This window comes from Anastrepha obliqua, chromosome 6 (genome assembly GCF_027943255.1).
Source record: "Anastrepha obliqua isolate idAnaObli1 chromosome 6, idAnaObli1_1.0, whole genome shotgun sequence".
NCBI lineage: Eukaryota > Metazoa > Arthropoda > Insecta > Diptera > Tephritidae > Anastrepha > Anastrepha obliqua.
In genome coordinates this window covers 62,514,489-62,536,712 of record NC_072897.1, presented here as the reverse complement: position 1 = coordinate 62,536,712, position 22,224 = coordinate 62,514,489, and the positions used below count along the sequence as shown (strand labels likewise).

Genomic DNA, 22,224 nt, shown 5'->3' with positions numbered 1-22,224 from the left:
GTCCGCTAATCTAAATAAATATTTACCAAAAATATTCGAATAGTGAAGTGATGTATTCGAATAGTAAGGTATTCGAATAGTAAGGTATTCGAATAGTGAGGTATTCGAATAGTGAGGTATTCGAATAGTGAGGTATTCGAATAGCATTATTCGAATAAACGAATAAAAAATTCGAATAAATATTATTCGAATTACGAATACCTCTCGAATAAAAGATTTTATTATTCGAATAATTTTTATTCGAATAGTCCCACCCCTAGTACTAATATTACATATGTCGTGTATATTCGTCAATATTAATTGAAACAAAAAATAAAAAAATTCCTACAAATTATTATTTACCTAGTCATTTACTCTTATGCTATTGAGTCAATTTTTGTACTCAATTAATTTATTCATAATATGCATTTTGGTAGGAATTTAAACTAATTTTGTAGTTCTAAATTTCATGGCTATGATTAACAGCAACAGCAACAACAACAACTGTGCCATCATTCGGAACGGCAAATGAGGTGGGAAAGAATATAACGGGCACATCAGAAACAACAGCAGCAGCAACAAAATCAATAAAAACTTCATTGAATATAGCTTCAACGTCAAAGGAAGCATTGAGCAGCCGTGATGGTGAACAAAAGGCTACGCCAAAAAGGGCCGGCCCTCTAAAAACCACCGCGAGTCCTCGTATTCATTCATTTCGAATAGTGAGCGCTCAGGATGCTACAGCCGCCGTTGTTGCTACCACTACCGCCTCCATCGTCAAAAACAGCACTGTCGAGCAATCGCAGTTCGAGACCCATGTTGAATATCAACAGTCACAGCTAGAACTACAGCTCCAACAACGACGCCGACGTAGCAACACGAACGATATCGATAACGACAACGATAGTGACAGTACCAACGGCAACAATATCGTGAAGTGCTCTTCCAAAATACAAAAACCGATATTAATGTGTTTTATATGCAAACTATCGTTTGGGAATACAAAATCTTTCAGATTACACGCTAGCTCAGAACATCAACTAACCTTGCAATCAAAAGAACAGCATTTACTAAATCGCGAATATTCGAGTGTTATTATTCAGCCGCCAAATATGGATGAGCGTCCAGAAATATCATTTCTTGAGCCAATTGACATGCTCAACGTTATAAAAAGTGACGATTTAAATACTGCGACTGATGTTGAATTTAATGAGAACACATCGCAGGTGGTGACTCGCGAATTTAATACTGGTGATACCTCCATGACGGTAAGACCGGCAGTTAAAAAACTAATAAATGAGACAGCTGAAGATATGACTGCAACTACGGGAGCGAATTCATCAATGTCATCAACGAAAGCGTCAATCCCAACCTCAACGTCGCCTCCGACATCAGCGACAATGTCAACAGATCTGACGTTATCATCGGTAAAGTCCCCAAAATGCTCGCGATCAGCGACTGCGACTCTACCAGCTGTATCACAAATTGCATCCACGTTTGAGCCAAATGGTACTATAGATTGTAGCAACAATAGTAATTTCCTGCGGGTAAACTCCCTTTCTGAATGTGCACGGCAAAAACCTCGATACGAAGCAACTGCTTTTATCAACGACTCGTCGGTAATAACAGCGACTACAGTATCAAACCAACCATCAGGAATCAATAATCCCAATTCCATTGAAAATCAACAACAAGAAACAATAATCATTACTAATAGATTAAAAACAGCCACTGTAGAAACGCAAGAAAAGGACGACTCAAAAGCGAAAGTAGCGACATCTTCGCCATCATTGCCTTCATCATTAACATTTTTGTCACCCTCATCATTTCCGTTGTCATTACTGCCAAAAAATGAGTCAGAAGATGTCTCTAAAACTGAAGTAACTGTGTTCGGATCAAGTTCGGATTCTACCCTGAAGCCAAAATTAACTGTATGCGAAACACCACCAACGGCGTCTGCCACGAAAAATGATAGGTCGAGCAAGACAGGGAACAGAAATCTTCTAGGGGATCGGGAAGACTGTTATAGTTCGCCGTTGTGTACTGTCACTAAAATGGAAAATATAGAAATGGGTTCGACTACCGCTACATCAGCTAATGTTTCCGATATTTTGCACATGAATTTGCATCGCGACTCTCCAACGGTGGACGACAATAAGTTAGATCGATCCGAAACTCAATCACGGCTTTCAGCGGATGCAGTTAACTTTCATCAGCAGCAGCAGCAGTTTGCGGCAATGAGCAGCAGCACTTTTGCCTCCCCGTCTCCTTCACTAATATCAATGACACCCACGACAAACAATCTTAGCAGTTTGCATGCTTCTTTAGTGGCTTTAAATGATGGCTTTCCTACCACCTGTGACAGTACAGATCCACAAAAAACAGGCGCAAGGTTAATCAGTGACTTTCTACAACAGCATCTTAGCTTACAACATCAACAGCAGCAACAGCAGTACGGTGCGTTAAACGGGAAATGTGCAGAACATTCAGATTATAAGGATAACGACTATAAAAATTGCGAAATACAGCAACTGAAATCCTCCCCGCATCACAATCAAGGTCGCCAGCATACGTTAACTAACACCAATACAACGCCGCAACGCTCACCATCACGCAGCAGCAGTAGTTGTACCAGTACCATCATGCGATCACCAGCGAATTCGACAACATCACCCAATGCTACAATTGTCAATGTCTCAGCAGCAGCAGTCGCAGCGGCCGCATCTCAGCAACAGAATACAGTTGCTGCCGTAGCTGTGGCTGCCGCTGCGGCGGCAGCAGCAGTTGTATCTGTAGCTAGCAACAATTCCAGTTTTACTATAGGCGCCTGCTCGGATCACATGAACGGGCGGCCATTGGGAGTAGAATGCACACGGTAAGATATTTAGTTTGTTTTGCCGTGCTACAAGCACACACACACCCCACTAATATAGCAATGCAGGCAACAATATTCTACTTAAACACCTTTATATATACCTTCCTGCTGGAAGTTTTGATGACATGTCAACGGTACTGTCAGCGCATCATCATTCTCTTCTCCATCGACGGTTTCCTCCGGGCAAATTATAAGGGGAAATAAATTTCTTTGAACTATCCATGATAAATGGCACACTCGGATGTCAGTACATACGAGTGATTGTGAAAATATCTTTACTAGTTATTACATAATGTGGTATATTAAATGAATAGTACACAACTCATGCTACATTAAAATTTTTATCACTTTATTTTGCGCTCTTTTATCTTGAAGCATTTCGTTAAAATATAATAAATGTTTTGATCGTGGGAATTCCTTACGCGGTTACATACAACCGTTATGTGAACAAAATTATAATACCCTTGTGCACACTTATGTTCGCGGGTATAATAAATGCTGTCAAAAATATTTCACTTGAGACTGTTTTCGTAATGTCCGGTTGATAGTGTATTTAACCGGTCGTAACTTAATCGAATGATGAATTGAAATGACAAATACCAATATTTTAAAATGAATAGAAGATAAATCAAATTTCTAGCTCCGAATAAAAATAATTATTAATAGCACTGGCTGGCCGACCGAGTAAAATCTTTTGAAAGTCTTACAGTAAGTTAGACATTTTATCATTTCATACAAATGACCTATAATAATTAGGAAGCCGGTTTTTGTTTCGGTTGGCAGCTTACAGGCATCTCATCCTCAGGTAAACTTTATCAGACGTTAAGTGACAGACGTTCGCTAACCAGGCACTGAGAAGCCACTTTTTTACCCATCTGCTATTTATGTTCTGATTAAGCACTTCACCAGACACAGAGAAAACGGCTTTGCATCTTAAAATACTGATAACTAAAAAACAAACGGTATGCCTTGCTACAGTTACCATTTTTATTGTTGGAAGTGTTGTACATAAATACCAAAGTTTTACCCTATTTTGAATAAAACTTCATATAGCATGACGATGCCCATTATAAAACATATTGAAGCTGGTTCAGTCGAAGAGAACCCAAGCAACCATTTTGAAGTCTTTTGTTTGATTGCTGAGGATGAGTCTATAATCAAAAATAAAATATGTACATATGTATATCTCTTCTCCCTGAACCAATTTTGATGACTAAAGCGTATTCATGTATATTTATTCGTTTAATACTTTTGGACCTACAGAATTTGTTTTTTCAGAGTCAGACCTCATTCTGTTCCCCTTTTTTTAAAGTCAAATCCGCAATTGTTGAATATGTTTCCTAATGCTTGAGATTTTTTATGATTCCCTTTTCAAAACATATATTTTGCCCTCATTCCCTTTTCGATCGGTCGAGGTGCACTTATCCCATATTATTAAGCTGCGTGAATCCTGACTATCATTGCTCTCTGTGATATTATATACTAGGTGTTTTCGAATGATAACTCATGGTTGGTTGGTTGGTTGGTTAGAGTGGTGATTCATTCAGAATCCAACTAGCGCTTCCGCACCATTTTGTTGCCACATCCTCGTTACCAAATTGTTCAACAGTTATTTACAGCAAGACTGTATCCAGTCTGTGCGGTTTAGGAACCTTATTAGGTTGTTAACGTCTAAGCCAGACAGTTGCTTGAGACTCTCGAACAGCGGTTTGCCCAGGGTTAACATTCTGTCCTTCCATAGGGCAGGGCATTCACTGAGAAAATGGAAGATTGTTTCCTTTTTCTCCGGTTGTTTGCAACTATGACAGTATGTGTTGTGAGCGATGCTCATTTTGGCGGCTTGTTCTCCGATAGACCAGAAGCCAGTTACAACTGTCGTTAGTCTACAAGCGTGTCTTCGTTTCATGTTTACCAATGTGACGATTGCTTGAGATTGTAGGTGGGCCATAACGTTCTGCTGATTTTGCATTTCGTCTGGTCTCTCCATCTACAATCTGCAATTCGAAGGTATTTTAGGGAAATTGCATTCTTGACCGCACCTAATGGTGTGAATACTGGTACTGCAAGAACGCTGTTCATGGCAGATCCCCCTCTTGCCAGTTCATCAGCTTTTTCGTTACCTTCTATGTTCCCATGTCCCGGGACCCAAATTAAGGTTACTTTATGGTTTTCATTCAAGTTGGTGAGGCTATTCCTACTTAGTTCCACCACTTTAGACGTTGTTATAGCCGCGTTCAGTGCCTGTATTGCAGCTTGGCTATCCGAAAGAATAGCGATATTGCCCTTAAAAGAGAAATCTGCGATTAGTAGCCTACAACCCAATTGCCAGTACTTCCGCCTGGAAGACACTGCTGGTATTAGCGAGACGCAAAGATTTTTCAATTCCAACTCTATGAGAATATATACCAGCTCAATCCATTTTACTGCCATTTGTATAGACTTTGGTATCGAAGTTGTTTAGAGAGAATCCCTTATTCCATTCTTTCTTAGATGGAAAGAGTGTGGCAAAATTCCTATTGAATGTTACCATCGGGACGATGTAGTCAGTCCTCACCGAGGTTAACTGAACTTGTCGCAATAATAGACTAGCGTGACCATAAGTTGTTTCTTTCCAGCGACCCACTTCATTTAACCTAAATGCACTCATGGTTGCCGTCTTCTTTATATGTAGGTCTATGGGAATAACGTGTGTCAGTGCATTGAGAGCCTCTCTAGGACATGATCTGATTGCACCGACCGTTATTGCTGATCTTTGTATTCTGCCTAGAGCTTTCCACCAAACTACCGAACCATACGATAAAATAGGTCGTATAACCGCCTTATACAGCCATAATGTATGCTTAGGTTGAAGACCCCATCTTCTTTATATAAAGCAATTTCTGCTTTCCTTACCCGTTCTTCGACGTTTAACTTCCAGCTAAGTTTGGAGTCCACAATTACCCCTAAGTACTTTGCACTGGGTGATAGTGAAAGAGTTTGTCCGTTGATATTCGGTAGAGTAAAAGTTGGTACCTTGTATCTGGTGGTAAAAAGCATAAGTTCTATTTTACGCGGGTTTAAACTTAGGCCACATCCTGTGGCCCAAGGTTAAGCTCGGCTAACGCCCTTTGGATGATCCCACTGATCGTATTGGGGCACAGTCCTGACACCATTAGCACCACATCATCAGCGTACGCCACCGCTTTTACCCCACCTCCATTAAGTTTTATTAAGATTTTGCTGATCACACATAGCCAAAGAAGTTGAGATAATACTCCCCCCTGTGGAGTGCCCCGTGGACCTTCTTGGTTATGTTGATATTACCCATATTAGCTTTGAGGATCCTGGTTTCTAGCATGGAGATGACTAATGCAACTGTCCACCTCCAGGTCTATCAACGCCCGTTGGATGGCATCTGTACTAACATTGTTAAAGGCGCCTTCTATATCCAAGAATGCCGCCATGGTATAAGGTTTGCTTTCTCTATTGTTCGGATTACCTCGTGAAGCGCTGTGTCCGTAGATTTTCCTTTAAGGTATGCGTGTTGTGCAGTTGATATACTAGAGCCCTCCAAAGAGCTTCTGAGGTGCATATCCAAAAGTCTTTCAAAAATTTTTAACAGGAAAGACGAAAGACTTATTGGCCTGAAGTTCTTCGCTGATTCATGTCCCCTCCTACCTACTTTTGGTATGAAGACGACCTTGGCTAGTTTCCAACTATCTGGAAATGGCCTTAGTTTAAAGTTTAAGCTTTAAAAATTTCTTCTAGCCATGGTAGGTTACAGTCCAAGGTTTCCTGTAACATCTTTGGAATGATCCCATCTGGCCCCGGAGATTTAAAGGGTGAGAAAGATTTGGTTGCCCATGCAACTTTTTCCTTGGTAATAATTTCATTTGCAAGATGCTGTGGATTATATTGGCTCCGTCTAATATTTCCCCTCCCACTTTCGTGAGCGCTGCATCCCGGAAAATGCGGGCTTAGCAGAAGCTCTAGAGGAGTTGATTTAGCCATGTCTTTCCGTGCGTCCGTTCGTCTGCACGATAAATCCTACAAAAATTAATATATTTCAATGAAACTTGGTGAAAATAGTACTCCTTATCCAAGGTACTAATATTACAAGCTATAACTCGAGAAAAAGGTAATGTATTTTAGCGAAACTCACTAAGAGGCGAAATCAGTAAGTGGCCATGTCCACCTCCCACGTAAAGGTAATTTTCAAAAAAGATATTTCGCGATATATTTAAAACTTGGTAAAAGTTACAAAACAAACAAAAAAATACATGAAAGAAAAGTTTTTGGAAATGACCGATGCCTTTGCGTGTATCTCGATAACGACTTAATGAAACTCGACCAAATTTAGTTCACGTATTGCTCTCCACGTTGTTTAAGTTCAACATAAATATTATTGTTATTTGATCCAGGTCTTATTAAAATCTGTTACTGTACTATCGATGACTGTTATTGTTGCTACGCAAATGTACTGCAAATTTTTTTTTTTAATTCTTTATAAGCTTAAAGATGTCTGCAGGATGGTCTATATAAAATCAGAGATATATTGTAATGATTTTGCGTGGTTTCCCGCCCTTTGTTTAAATAAATGAGTTGTGCACTTCAAGCTTTTGCCAGATATCAGAAATTAAACTAAGTTTTGTTCTAATGAAAGTTGGCGAGTACTAGCTTTCCTCGTAGTTCATCTTTTGGATTTCACATGTCTGTAATTTATAATGACAATACCAGCCATTTTGCATTTTACCACATTTATGTTCACAGGCTTTTCTTTTATCCGAGATTTTAGTAGGAACTTTGAAGTCAATTCCTAAGCAACCTTACCGATGAGCTAGACTTAAAACTTTGAATATAGCTCAAATTCCGGTTTAATCGAGTTTTATAAAACATATAGGCGATTTGAGTTTCATACTTATTATAGTTACTATTATAGTTATAGTTATAGGCAGTTATAGTTAAGCAGTCAACCGTCCTTGATTGTGCGCGACCGTCCCGCAATATCAGCTAAAATCCCGCATTATAATAATTATTAAAATTGTTCCGTGAAACGCCCAATATGTCCCGCAATTTAACGTCGATTAAAGGACGCAAATTTTAATTTACAAACGAAGCGTTGATTGTCTATTCACTATTCCTTTGCATGCCTCACTTAAAAAATAAAGTGGAAAAATTTCGTGTTATGCTAATAACACTGGTTTACAGCCAAAATGCACCAGAGACGCCGTTATGAAATTCCTATGTAAAATCACCGTCTGATTCCGAAAATCAAGGTTATTTTTTATTCTATGGTAACGGTTTTGAGATATTTACGAATTACCGTTATTTAAAAAAAAAAAATTCGGCCCACTTAATCATATATATCTCGAAAACGAATTGAGCGATGCCAAAACCGTTTAAAACTTTTAAAACGTACTAAAATTTGCTATAAACTGTGTGTAAAACACTTTTTGCTAGGCCCTGCAGATTCAAAGATAACGAACTATCATAACGGATTTTTAAAATTTTTTTTGTAAAAATATAATATAAAAAAATGTGTACTTTGGGAGAAAGGATCTCGAAAACTTTTTATTTTTTCGTATATTTTTTGTTTTCACTCTAAGCTCTGTTTTAATACAAAAAAATTAACTTGGATTAAACAAAATCGATGAACTAATACAAAAGTTACAAGCATTCAAGTAAATATACCCATATAGTAAAACTTAAGTACCCTACAAATAATAGCATATGCACATATGATTCTGTCTTAACTCTATGATCTTATTTTATAATTGAAAAAGTTATGTGTCTTGTTTGGACGCTTATTTATATAAGGATCGGTTTCTCTTATGAGAAACCAACAGTAGTCACCCATCATAGCGACATCCCAGAATCCTTGATACCGACTTTCAATCATTTTCATTTGCTGGTGAAACCTTTCGCCATGCTCGTCACTTTCGTCGCCAAGATTTTGCGGGAAAAAATTTAAATGGGAGTGCAGAAAATGAATTTTTAAAGACATATTTACTCCTGAAAGAAAATTAAAAAGGGAATTAGATAAATACATAAGTGACACATTAGCATATAATTTTCTTAGGCTGGATTAATCTTCCAATTCAGAACAAATTTTGGTCGTTCTTGTTTGTTCGGAGCAGGGCAATAAATTCAGATTAAGAGCTATATATTCTCATGTAAATTTAAAAATTTGCTTTCAAATTTTTTGTTTAGTTTTAAAGTTAACTGAGAAAACGGTCTTATATGTGTTTTTTATTTACCCATTTCCGCATAGTTTTTGATTAAATCGTTCACTATCAGCTCGAACTAGAACTTTTGTGTTTGCCTAAAAAAGAAGTAACGACCTTTTCAAAAGAGTCCCACGCCGTTGCCTCCACTGGTGACAATAGTTCTTTGAAATAGGTATTGACCATTATTTTCCTTATTTGCGGCCCCACAAAAATCCCTTCCTTTATTTTTACTTCTGAAATCTGTGGAAAGATTGTTTTCAAATAATGAAAAGCTTCGCCTTCTTTGTCCAAAGCCTTGACAAAGTTTTTGATAAGGCCGAGCTTGATGTGGAGCGGAGGTAGAATTATTTTTTCCTTCTTTATAAGTTGTGAGTATTTTATGTTATCCACCCCAACTATAGTGGTCTTGACGTGCTCGGCTATCCCATTTGCATAGAAAGCAACAGTATTTTGTGTATCCAGATTGTAAACCACATAGCATTGCAACGACTTTTAGATCGGCACATATTTTCCAATCATGTCCTTCGTATTTAATTGATTTAAGCAATTTTTGCAATGTCTCATATGTTTCCTTCGTATTTACTGCATGCGCGATCGGGATAGATGGCTTTTGGTTGCCAATATGCAATAATACGGCCTTTAAACTTAATTTATTGCCGTCTATGAACAATCGCCACTCTTTCGAATCATATGGTTCACCAAACTGTTTAAATAGACCAGCAATGTTTTTGCAATAACAAACACTGTCCTTCTTCGTACTGGGAGAATTGTTCGTGACGAGTCCTATAATATGTTACCTTAACATCGGATGAAACAAATTTAAATTGTTGCATACGAGAGGCGTATAGTTCGGACTTTTCTTTTGACAATTCCAAATCCCTTATCTAATCATTGAGTTGTGCTTGTGACAAAGGGTTTCTTTCGTTTTCCGTTTGCAATTCATTACAACATGATGACGCGTAATCAGATACTGCTGTTGACGATGAAACTGGAGCCGGAACTAAAGTTAAATTTGATTCTGGCAATGTAGCTTCCGTGGAATTTAGTTCTGGTAATGACACTGTAGATACGCTCGCGTAGGTTACTTTTCTTGACTTTCCAACCCCAAATACTTTTGTAGTACAAATATAGCAGTGCGTTGAATGGCAAGTTGGTTCCCTCCACTTCATTGGTGTAATAAATTTCATATGTCGCCTAAATAGATAGTTTAAGAAATTAGTCAGATATGCATTAAAAGAGAGCAAATTCCTAATTTTTACGGTGTACCTTTGGTTCCGGTTTCCGAAAATATCAATTCGACTCGACATGTGGTGCACACAGTATTCGGTGTCCATGGTTTTTCATTGTTTCTAGGCTCCATTCCATAACACTTATGGTATGCAAATTTCAAAGGATTTGAAAACACACGTCGCATCCTTTTAACGATAAATTCCCCGGAGATGAAACAGAACATATCTGAATCATTTTTACACTCAAACTCTCGCGCCCTTTTATTCATATTATATTTTTAAGTAAATGACGGATTATAAACTGCAATTATAAAGTGAACAGTATCCGGCGATCCTTGTAGAAATTATGAAGGAACGAGGCACATGTACTACTATTTATACTTACATAGATCAACTAAAAATGCAAGCCTACCTATACAAAAAGGTTCCCTAGTTATACATAGAAAGCACTACCTGCATTAAACATAGGATCTTGCTTGAAATGTATCTGTGTTTGAGATAACGACACTAACAATTTTTAACACACTTTTATTAGGTCGGGTTGTATGTATGTATATATGTATGTAACGGAATCTTTGAGCTTAATTTTCACTGGCTTCTAATAATCTGATCGACTTGAAATTTTGCATACCTATCAAGGACCGATGAGAATGCAATAATTTGATAAAAGTTTTCCATTATCCTTATTAGGATTGCCAGGATTAATATTTTCTTTTTTTTACTGTGGGCAAAAAGTAAGGTGAATTTGGTTGTAAAATGAAAAATATTTATTTATTCTTGTAAATCAGTTTCTCAGGCTCCCTCCACGAAATAAGTTCTTCATCCCGATTACTTCTTTATTACGGCCGATAACTGCATAGCTTTAGACCCACAGTCGATAAGAAAGGAATTAAATATAACACAAATATATCGAATCATTTATTCACTGACTGCAATGATAACAATAATTTTCATTCATAATAAAAAAAAAAATAGTTTAAAGAAACTAAAAAACACGATTTTTTGCTAATCGAACTAAAAAGTAGTTTAACTCTAATTTGAATTATTCTATTTGTATCTTAATTTTTGTTATAATTCTGTTCTAAGGTAGTAGACTACGACTGATCGTTCTATTTGCTATTACTTCATTATAGGTCTCTTTGTCATTAAAAATTATTTTCTATAATACTTTTTAGTTCGATTAGCAATAAAAGCGTGTTTTTTAGTTTTTTTAAACTATTTTTTATTTGTATCTAATAACCCTTCCAAAATCTACCTGTAACTAACTGATATGCGAATACTATATTAACACATACCTATTACCAGTAGGGTACTTAAGTATTAAATGGATATATTTACTTGAATGTTTGTAACTTTTGTATTAGTTCATCGATTTTGTTGAATCAAAGTTATTTTTTTTGTAATAAAACAGAGCTTAGAGTGAAAACAAAAAATACACGAAAAAGTAAAAAGCTTTCGAGATCCTTTCTCTCAAAGTACACATTTTTTTATATTTTTACAAAAAAAATTTAAAAAATCCGTTATGATAGTTCGTTATCTTTGAATCTGCAGGGCCTAGCAAAAAGTGTTTTACACACAGTTTATAGCAAATTTTATTACCTTTTGAAAGCTTTAAACGGTTTTGAAATCGCTCAATTCGTTTTCGAGATTTATATGATTAAGTGGGCCGAATTTTTTTTTTTTTTTTGAAATAATGGTAATTCGTAAATATCTCTAAACCGTTACCATAGAATAAAAAATAACCTTGATTTTCGAAATCAGACGGTGATTTTACATAGGAATTTCATAACGGCGTCTCTGGTGCAGAAAAAAAGTTGAAATTTGTGATCCAGTGTAATTTAATTCAATTCAGATAGTTGCACTACATTTTACGAGGTGCTTGTCAAAAACCCGAGGTACTTTTGAAAATTGCTCACAAATAAATCATATGTAATATATCCCGCATTGATATATCTGTAACCTGGTCTTTCTTCTTCTTTGACGTGATAACTTCTTACGCGATTTTGGTCAAGCTCAACACAGCGCGCCAGTCGTTTCTTTTTCGTGATAACCGACGCCTGTTGGACGCACCGAGTGAAGCCAAGTCCTCCTCCTGATCTTTTCTCTGCTACAACCAGTAGGTACCGCATCGAAAACTTTCAGAGGCGGGGCGTTTGTATCCATTCGCACGATATCACCTAGCCAGCGGAGTCGCTGGATCTTTTCGCTGCAGTGTATCTATATCGGCGTAAAGCTCATACAGCTCAATTTTCCATTCCCTACGATATTTGCCGTTGCCAACGTGCAAAGGTCCAAAAATCTTGCGCAGAATATTTTTCTCTAACACCATACGTTAGGACGGGCATGATGAGAGCCTCGTAGAGTGTTAGTTTTGTTCGTCGAAAGAGGACTTTGCTACTCAATTGCCTACTTAGACCAAAGTAGCACTTGTTGGCAAGAAATATTCTGGCATTATTATCGGTGTTAATACTGGTCCCTAGGTAAACGGACGCTCTTACAACTTCAATATCATAACTTTCAACTGTAACGTAGGTGCCGATACGCAGGTACGCGGACTCTTTGTTTTATAAGCGGAGAAGAGGCAGAGCTAACACCTCGGTTGTTAACGCCGATGATGTCTATGTCATCGGCGTACGCCAGAAATTGTACGCTCTAATAATAAAATGCATAAGGTTACAGAAGAAGAAGAGAGTCACCCTATATGAAACTTCGTTTGGTATCAAATGGCTCGGAGAGGCCCTCCCCATTCTAACGGAACTGCTAGAATTAATCAACGTAATCTTGCACAGCCGTATTCATTTTTCGGGGATACCAAATTCACACATTGCGACATATAGGCAACGCATTTTCGTATTGTCGAAAGCGGCTTTAAAATCTACGAGAAGATGGTGGGTGTTAATTCTTCTTTCAATGGTCTTTTCCAAAACTCGTATTGTGAATATCTGGTCTAAAGCCACACTGATAAGGTCCAACCAGTTGGTAGATGGTGAGCTTCAGTTTTTCACACAATACCCTCGATAGAACCAAGTACGCGATATTTAGAATACTATTATGATTCCGTGAAAATTGGCACAGTTTACGGAATAACCTTTTTTCTGGATTGGGCAGAGCATATTTAATTTCCAATCGTCAGGAATGCTTTCATCCGACCATATTTTGCATAGAAGCTGATGCATGCACCTTAACCAGCTGCTCGTCCCTATGTGTGAATAGCTCAGCCGACAGTTTGTCTAACTATCGAACTGTGAGGACGCGTTTTTCAATAGTGAAAATTAAATTAATCAACTGAGTAACAAATCGACGGCACTATTGCGTTTTTCACCAATGCAATCAGTCACGCAAAAACCTTATCAACACCAACAGTCAAACACACAAGCAAAAGAGAATATATTCAGGACTACATTAGGCAGAAGATAAAACTAAAAAAAAACTAAGGAAACAATGACAAACAACAAGACATCCAGATGACAAAACAATCTTAAACAAGATGACTAAAGATATTAAACAGCTGTTAAGGGAATTTGAAAATAAAATACTCCTATCTTATCTTACTCTATAAAAATGACTAATTCTCACTATGGAAAGCGAAGAAGAACATTAACAAAACAACACTTCACCAACAGGCAACTCTTACTGAAATTAATGCGTGGGCTAAACCACATTTGGATAAAGCTTGCACACTTGCGAAACACTTCAAAATTACCTTCTGCAATCCAAGAAATAGGCAACAAAATAGCTTATCTGATACATTTGAATTAAAAGATGGAATAATCAGAAAAGTGACCATACATGAAATACTGACAGAAATTAAGAATTTAAGCAACAAAGTATCTCAGGCTACGACGGAATTAATGGACAAATTATAAAGAAGCTACCCAACGATGGAATTAAGTATCTAAAGAATACGTAACGCGTCAATAAGACTCAAATATTTCTCTTTGCCTTGGAAAGTTTCTGAAATAATTGCTCTGCCAGAACCTTCATCATACAGGCCGATAAGTCTCTTGTCTATTTTGCCGAAGCTATTCGAACAATTGATTTATGACAGTCTTCATCCCCTAAAGAAGCTAACGACATCATTCCCTCTAATCAATTTGGTTTTCAGCGAAAACATTCAACGATACAACAGGTACACAGAGTACCATACAAAATACAAAAAAATATTTACAACAAAAATTTTTGCGTCACGTCTATGCTGACGTGGCTAAAGCTGTTGACAGTGTATGGTATCTCGGACTATTACGCATAATTAAAAAAAAAATAAATACTTCCAACTGATTTTTATCTACTTTTGCGGAATGACAGATATTTTGTGTTAAATATCAGACCGAATGCTCTGAGTTACTATGTATGGAAGCAGGTTTTCCACACGGAAGCATTTTGGGGCCACTCTTCTACATACATTATCGATACACATGATATACCCTGCACAAGTAGCATTATTGCAATAGCAATAGCATTATTGCAACCTTTGCCGATTTATTGACCTCTAACAAAAACACAAATGTTGCCACAAATAAACTACAACAGTTACTTAACTCAACGATGACCTGGTTCAATAAATAGGGAATCGAAGTTAACACAGATAAAACAATCCAAGTAATATACACAAACAGAAAGTGTGATACACAAGTATTGACTATAAATAATAAAGTCATTAAATATGATACAAAAGCCAAATATTTATGCATAATAATTCATGCAAAACTGACTTGCAACGAGCATATACTTCAAAAGAGAAATGAAACGACTCGCGACTTTTACTTGGTAATAAATTGTTATTCTACAAAACTCTTATAACTCCAATTTGGAAATACGGCATCGAACTATGGGGAGCAGCAAGCAAATCAAACCTTAAAATAATGCAACGACTACAATCAAAAATCTTAAGGACTATCACAAACGCAGGCTGGTTCATAACCAATGACGATATATGTAGACAGGGACCTCAAAATTAAAATTATTGAAGACATCATTCGATAATGCAGACATCATTCATATTCACAGACTATTAACACACACAAAGGAAGAAAGCTGAAAATTCCACATTCAAAACGGCAAAAACGAAGACTTAAACGAATAACTCCGACAGCCCTGGCAGATGATTGAGCAGAGCATACTTCATTTCCAATCGGCAGGCATGCTTTCATCCGGCCATATTTTGAATAAGAGCTGATGCATACAACTTACCATGTTTCAATAGCTTAGCTGGCGGTCCGTCAGCCCTCGAAGCGTTGTCCTTCAGCCGCATTATCGCTATTCACATCTCGCCATGGTCCGGTCGTTAACGATTGGGAGATGTGCGATCGGGATAGATGGCTTTTGGTTGCCAATATGCAATGATACGGCCTTTAAACTTAATTTATTGCCGTCTATGAACAATCGCCACTCTTTCGAATCATATGGTTCACCAAACTGTTTAAATAGACCAGCAATGTTTTTGCATTTAATTTTTTTAATGTTTTTGCAATAACAAACACTGTCCTTCTTCGTACTGGGAGAATTGTTCGTGACGAGTCCTATAATATATTATGTTACCTTAACATCGGATGAAACAAATTTAAATTGTTGCATACGAGAGGCGTATAGTTCGGACTTTTCTTTTGACAATTCCAAATCCCTTATCCAATCATTGAGTTGTGCTTGTGACAAAGGGTTTCTTTCGTTTTCCGTTTGCAATTCATTACAACATGATGACGCGTAATAAGATACTGCTGTTGACGATGAAACTGGAGCCGGAACTAAAGTTAAATTTGATTCTGGCAATGTAGCTTCCGTGGAATTTAGTTCTGGTAATGACACTGTAGATACGCTCGCGTAGGTTACTTTTCTTGACTTTCCAACCCCAAATACTTTTGTAGTACAAATATAGCAGTGCGTTGAATGGCAAGTTGGTTCCCTCCACTTCATTGGTGTAATAAATTTCATATGTCGCCTAAATAGATAGTTTAAGAAATTAGTCAGATATGCATTAAAAGAGAGCAAATTCCTAATTTTTACGGTGTACCTTTGGTTCCGGTTTCCGAAAATATCAATTCGACTCGACATGTGGTGCACACAGTATTCGGTGTCCATGGTTTTTCATTGTTTCTAGGCTCCATTCCATAACACTTATGGTATGCAAATTTCAAAGGATTTGAAAACACACGTCGCATCCTTTTAACGATAAATTCCCCGGAGATGAAACAGAACATATCTGAATCATTTTTACACTCAAACTCTCGCGCCCTTTTATTCATATTATATTTTTAAGTAAATGACGGATTATAAACTGCAATTATAAAGTGAACAGTATCCGGCGATCCTTGTAGAAATTATGAAGGAACGAGGCACATGTACTACTATTTATACTTACATAGATCAACTAAAAATGCAAGCCTACCTATACAAAAAGGTTCCCTAGTTATACATAGAAAGCACTACCTGCATTAAACATAGGATCTTGCTTGAAATGTATCTGTGTTTGAGATAACGACACTAACAATTTTTAACACACTTTTATTAGGTCGGGTTGTATGTATGTATATATGTATGTAACGGAATCTTTGAGCTTAATTTTCACTGGCTTCTAATAATCTGATCGACTTGAAATTTTGCATACCTATCAAGGACCGATGAGAATGCAATAATTTGATAAAAGTTTTCCATTATCCTTATTAGGATTGCCAGGATTAATATTTTCTTTTTTTTACTGTGGGCAAAAAGTAAGGTGAATTTGGTTGTAAAATGAAAAATATTTATTTATTCTTGTAAATCAGTTTCTCAGGCTCCCTCCACGAAATAAGTTCTTCATCCCGATTACTTCTTTATTACGGCCGATAACTGCATAGCTTTAGACCCACAGTCGATAAGAAAGGAATTAAATATAACACAAATATATCGAATCATTTATTCACTGACTGCAATGATAACAATAATTTTCATTCATAATAAAAAAAAAAATAGTTTAAAGAAACTAAAAAACACGATTTTTTGCTAATCGAACTAAAAAGTAGTTTAACTCTAATTTGAATTATTCTATTTGTATCTTAATTTTTGTTATAATTCTGTTCTAAGGTAGTAGACTACGACTGATCGTTCTATTTGCTATTACTTCATTATAGGTCTCTTTGTCATTAAAAATTATTTTCTATAATACTTTTTAGTTCGATTAGCAATAAAAGCGTGTTTTTTAGTTTTTTTAAACTATTTTTTATTTGTATCTAATAACCCTTCCAAAATCTACCTGTAACTAACTGATATGCGAATACTATATTAACACATACCTATTACCAGTAGGGTACTTAAGTATTAAATGGATATATTTACTTGAATGTTTGTAACTTTTGTATTAGTTCATCGATTTTGTTGAATCAAAGTTATTTTTTTTGTAATAAAACAGAGCTTAGAGTGAAAACAAAAAATACACGAAAAAGTAAAAAGCTTTCGAGATCCTTTCTCTCAAAGTACACATTTTTTTATATTTTTACAAAAAAAATTTAAAAAATCCGTTATGATAGTTCGTTATCTTTGAATCTGCAGGGCCTAGCAAAAAGTGTTTTACACACAGTTTATAGCAAATTTTATTACCTTTTGAAAGCTTTAAACGGTTTTGAAATCGCTCAATTCGTTTTCGAGATTTATATGATTAAGTGGGCCGAATTTTTTTTTTTTTTTTGAAATAACGGTAATTCGTAAATATCTCAAAACCGTTACCATAGAATAAAAAATAACCTTGATTTTCGAAATCAGACGGTGATTTTACATAGGAATTTCATAACGGCGTCTCTGGTGCAGAAAAAAAGTTGAAATTTGTGATCCAGTGTAATTTAATTCAATTCAGATAGTTGCACTACATTTTACGAGGTACTTGTCAAAAACCCGAGGTACTTGTGAAAATTGCTCACAAATAAATCATATGTAATATATCCCGCATTGATATATCTGTAACCTGGTCTTTCTTCTTCTTTGACGTGATAACTTCTTACGCGATTTTGGTCAAGCTCAACACAGCGCGCCAGTCGTTTCTTTCTCGTGATAACCGACGCCTGTTGGACACACCGAGGGAAGCCAAGTCCTCCTCCTGATCTTTTCTCTGCTACAACCAGTAGGTACCGCATCGAAAACTTTCAGAGGCGGGGCGTTTGTATCCATTCGCACGATATCACCTAGCCAGCGGAGTCGCTGGATCTTTTCGCTGCCATGTATCTATATCGGCGTAAAGCTCATACAGCTCAATTTTCCATTCCCTACGATATTTGCCGTTGCCAACGTGCAAAGGTCCAAAAATCTTGCGCAGAATATTTTTCTCTAACACCATACGTTAGGACGGGCATGATGAGAGCCTCGTAGAGTGTTAGTTTTGTTCGTCGAAAGAGGGCTTTGCTACTCAATTGCCTACTTAGACCAAAGTAGCACTTGTTGGCAAGAAATATTCTGGCATTATTATCGGTGTTAATACTGGTCCCTAGGTAAACGGACGCTCTTACAACTTCAATATCATAACTTTCAACTGTAACGTAGGTGCCGATACGCAGGTACGCGGACTCTTTGTTTTATAAGCGGAGAAGAGGCAGAGCTAACACCGCGGTTGTTAACGCCGATGATGTCTATGTCATCGGCGTACGCCAGAAATTGTACGCTCTAATAATAAAATGCATAAGGTTACAGAAGAAGAAGAGAGTCACCCTATATGAAACTTCGTTTGGTATCAAATGGCTCGGAGAGGCCCTCCCCATTCTAACGGAACTGCTAGAATTAATCAACGTAATCTTGCACAGCCGTATTCATTTTTCGGGGATACCAAATTCACACATTGCGATATATAGGCAACGCATTTTCGTATTGTCGAAAGCGGCTTTAAAATCTACGAGAAGATGGTGGGTGTTAATTCTTCTTTCAATGGTCTTTTCCAAAACTCGTATTGTGAATATCTGGTCTAAAGCCACACTGATAAGGTCCAACCAGTTGGTAGATGGTGAGCTTCAGTTTTTCACACAATACCCTCGATAGAACCAAGTACGCGATATTTAGAATACTATTATGATTCCGTGAAAATTGGCACAGTTTACGGAATAACCTTTTTTCTGGATTGGGCAGAGCATACTTAATTTCCAATCGTCAGGAATGCTTTCATCCGACCATATTTTGCATAGAAGCTGATGCATGCACCTTAACCAGCTGCTCGTCCCTATGTGTGAATAGCTCAGCCGACAGTCTGTCTAACTATCGAACTGTGAGGACGCGTTTTTCAATAGTGAAAATTAAATTAATCAACTGAGTAACAAATCGACGGCACTATTGCGTTTTTCACCAATGCAATCAGTCACGCAAAAACCTTATCAACACCAACAGTCAAACACACAACCAAAAGAGAATATATTCAGGACTACATTAGGCAGAAGATAAAACTAAAAAAAAAACTAAGGAAACAATGACAAACAACAAGACATCCAGATGACAAAACAATCTTAAACTAGATGACTAAAGATATTAAACAGCTGTTAAGGGAATTTGAAAATAAAATACTCCTATCTTATCTTACTCTATAAAAATGACTAATTCTCACTATGGAAAGCGAAGAAGAACATTAACAAAACAACACTTCACCAACAGGCAACTCTTACTGAAATTAATGCGTGGGCTAAACCACATTTGGATAAAGCTTGCACACTTGCGAAACACTTCAAAATTACCTTCTGCAATCCAAGAAATAGGCAACAAAATAGCTTATCTGATACATTTGAATTAAAAGATGGAATAATCAGAAAAGTGACCATACATGAAATACTGACAGAAATTAAGAATTTAAGCAACAAAGTATCTCAGGCTACGACAGAATTAATGGACAAATTATAAAGAAGCTACCCAACGATAGAATTAAGTATCTAAAGAATACGTAACGCGTCAATAAGACTCAAATATTTCTCTTTGCCTTGGAAAGTTTCTGAAATAATTGCTCTGCCAGAACCTTCATCATACAGGCCGATAAGTCTCTTGTCTATTTTGCCGAAGCTATTCGAACAATTGATTTATGACAGTCTTCATCCCCTAAAGAAGCTAACGACATCATTCCCTCTAATCAATTTGGTTTTCAGCGAAAACATTCAACGATACAACAGGTACACAGAGTACCATACAAAATACAAAAAAATATTTACAACAAAAATTTTTGCGTCACGTCTATGCTGACGTGGCTAAAGCTGTTGACAGTGTATGGTATCTCGGACTATTACGCACAATTTAAAAAAAAAATAAATACTTCCAACTAATTTTTATCTACTTTTGCGGAATGGCAGATATTTTGTGTTAAATATCAGACCGAATGCTCTGAGTTACTATGTATGGAAGCAGGTTTTCCACACGGAAGCATTTTGGGGCCACTCATGATATACCCTGCACAAGTAGCATTATTGCAATAGCAATAGCATTATTGCAACCTTTGCCGATTTATTGACCTCTAACAAAAACACAAATGTTACCACAAATAAACTACAACAGTTACTTAACTCAACGATGACCTGGTTCAATAAATAGGGAATCGAAGTTAACACAGATAAAACAATCCAAGTAATATACACAAACAGAAAGTGTGATACACAAGTATTGACTATAAATAATAAAGTCATTAAATATGATACAAAAGCCAAATATTTATGCATAATAATTCATGCAAAACTGACTTGCAACGAGCATATACTTCAAAAGAGAAATGAAACGACTCGCGACTTTTACTTGGTAATAAATTGTTATTCTACAAAACTCTTATAACTCCAATTTGGAAATACGGCATCGAACTATGGGGAGCAGCAAGCAAATCAAACCTTAAAATAATGCAACGACTACAATCAAAAATCTTAAGGACTATCACAAACGCAGGCTGGTTCATAACCAATGACGATATATGTAGACAGGGACCTCAAAATTAAAATTATTGAAGACATCATTCGATAATGCAGACATCATTCATATTCACAGACTATTAACACACACAAAGGAAGAAAGCTGAAAATTCCACATTCAAAACGGCAAAAACGAAGACTTAAACGAATAACTCCGACAGCCCTGGCAGATGATTGAGCAGAGCATACTTCATTTCCAATCGGCAGGCATGCTTTCATCCGGCCATATTTTGAATAAGAGCTGATGCATACAACTTACCATGTTTCAATAGCTTAGCTGGCGGTCCGTCAGCCCTCGAAGCGTTGTCCTTCAGCCGCATTATCGCTATTCACATCTCGCCATGGTCCGGTCGTTAACGATTGGGAGATGTGCGATCGGGATAGATGGCTTTTGGTTGCCAATATGCAATAATACGGCCTTTAAACTTAATTTATTGCCGTCTATGAACAATCGCCACTCTTTCGAATCATATGGTTCACCAAACTGTTTAAATAGATCAGCAATGTTTTTGCATTTAATTTTTTTAATGTTTTTGCAATAACAAACACTGTCCTTCTTCGTACTGGGAGAATTGTTCGTGACGAGTCCTATAATATATTATGTTACCTTAACATCGGATGAAACAAATTTAAATTGTTGCATACGAGAGGCGTATAGTTCGGACTTTTCTTTTGACAATTCCAAATCCCTTATCCAATCATTGAGTTGTGCTTGTGACAAAGGGTTTCTTTCGTTTTCCGTTTGCAATTCATTACAACATGATGACGCGTAATAAGATACTGCTGTTGACGATGAAACTGGAGCCGGAACTAAAGTTAAATTTGATTCTGGCAATGTAGCTTCCGTGGAATTTAGTTCTGGTAATGACACTGTAGATACGCTCGCGTAGGTTACTTTTCTTGACTTTCCAACCCCAAATACTTTTGTAGTACAAATATAGCAGTGCGTTGAATGGCAAGTTGGTTCCCTCCACTTCATTGGTGTAATAAATTTCATATGTCGCCTAAATAGATAGTTTAAGAAATTAGTCAGATATGCATTAAAAGAGAGCAAA

At 36.8% G+C, this 22,224-nt stretch overlaps 1 protein-coding gene across 1 annotated transcript in view; it reads left to right on the top strand.

Moving 5' to 3' along the window:
* The first annotated feature begins 274 nt into the window (after positions 1–274).
* LOC129250613 (mucin-2-like) overlaps positions 275–22,224 on the top strand; it is a 50,324-nt gene continuing 28,374 nt past the window's right edge. The window contains exons 1-2 of the mRNA XM_054890220.1: positions 275–281; positions 466–2,854. Of these exons, the coding sequence (XP_054746195.1) occupies positions 275–281; positions 466–2,854 (2,396 nt within the window). The remainder of the gene's footprint in view (positions 282–465; positions 2,855–22,224) is intronic.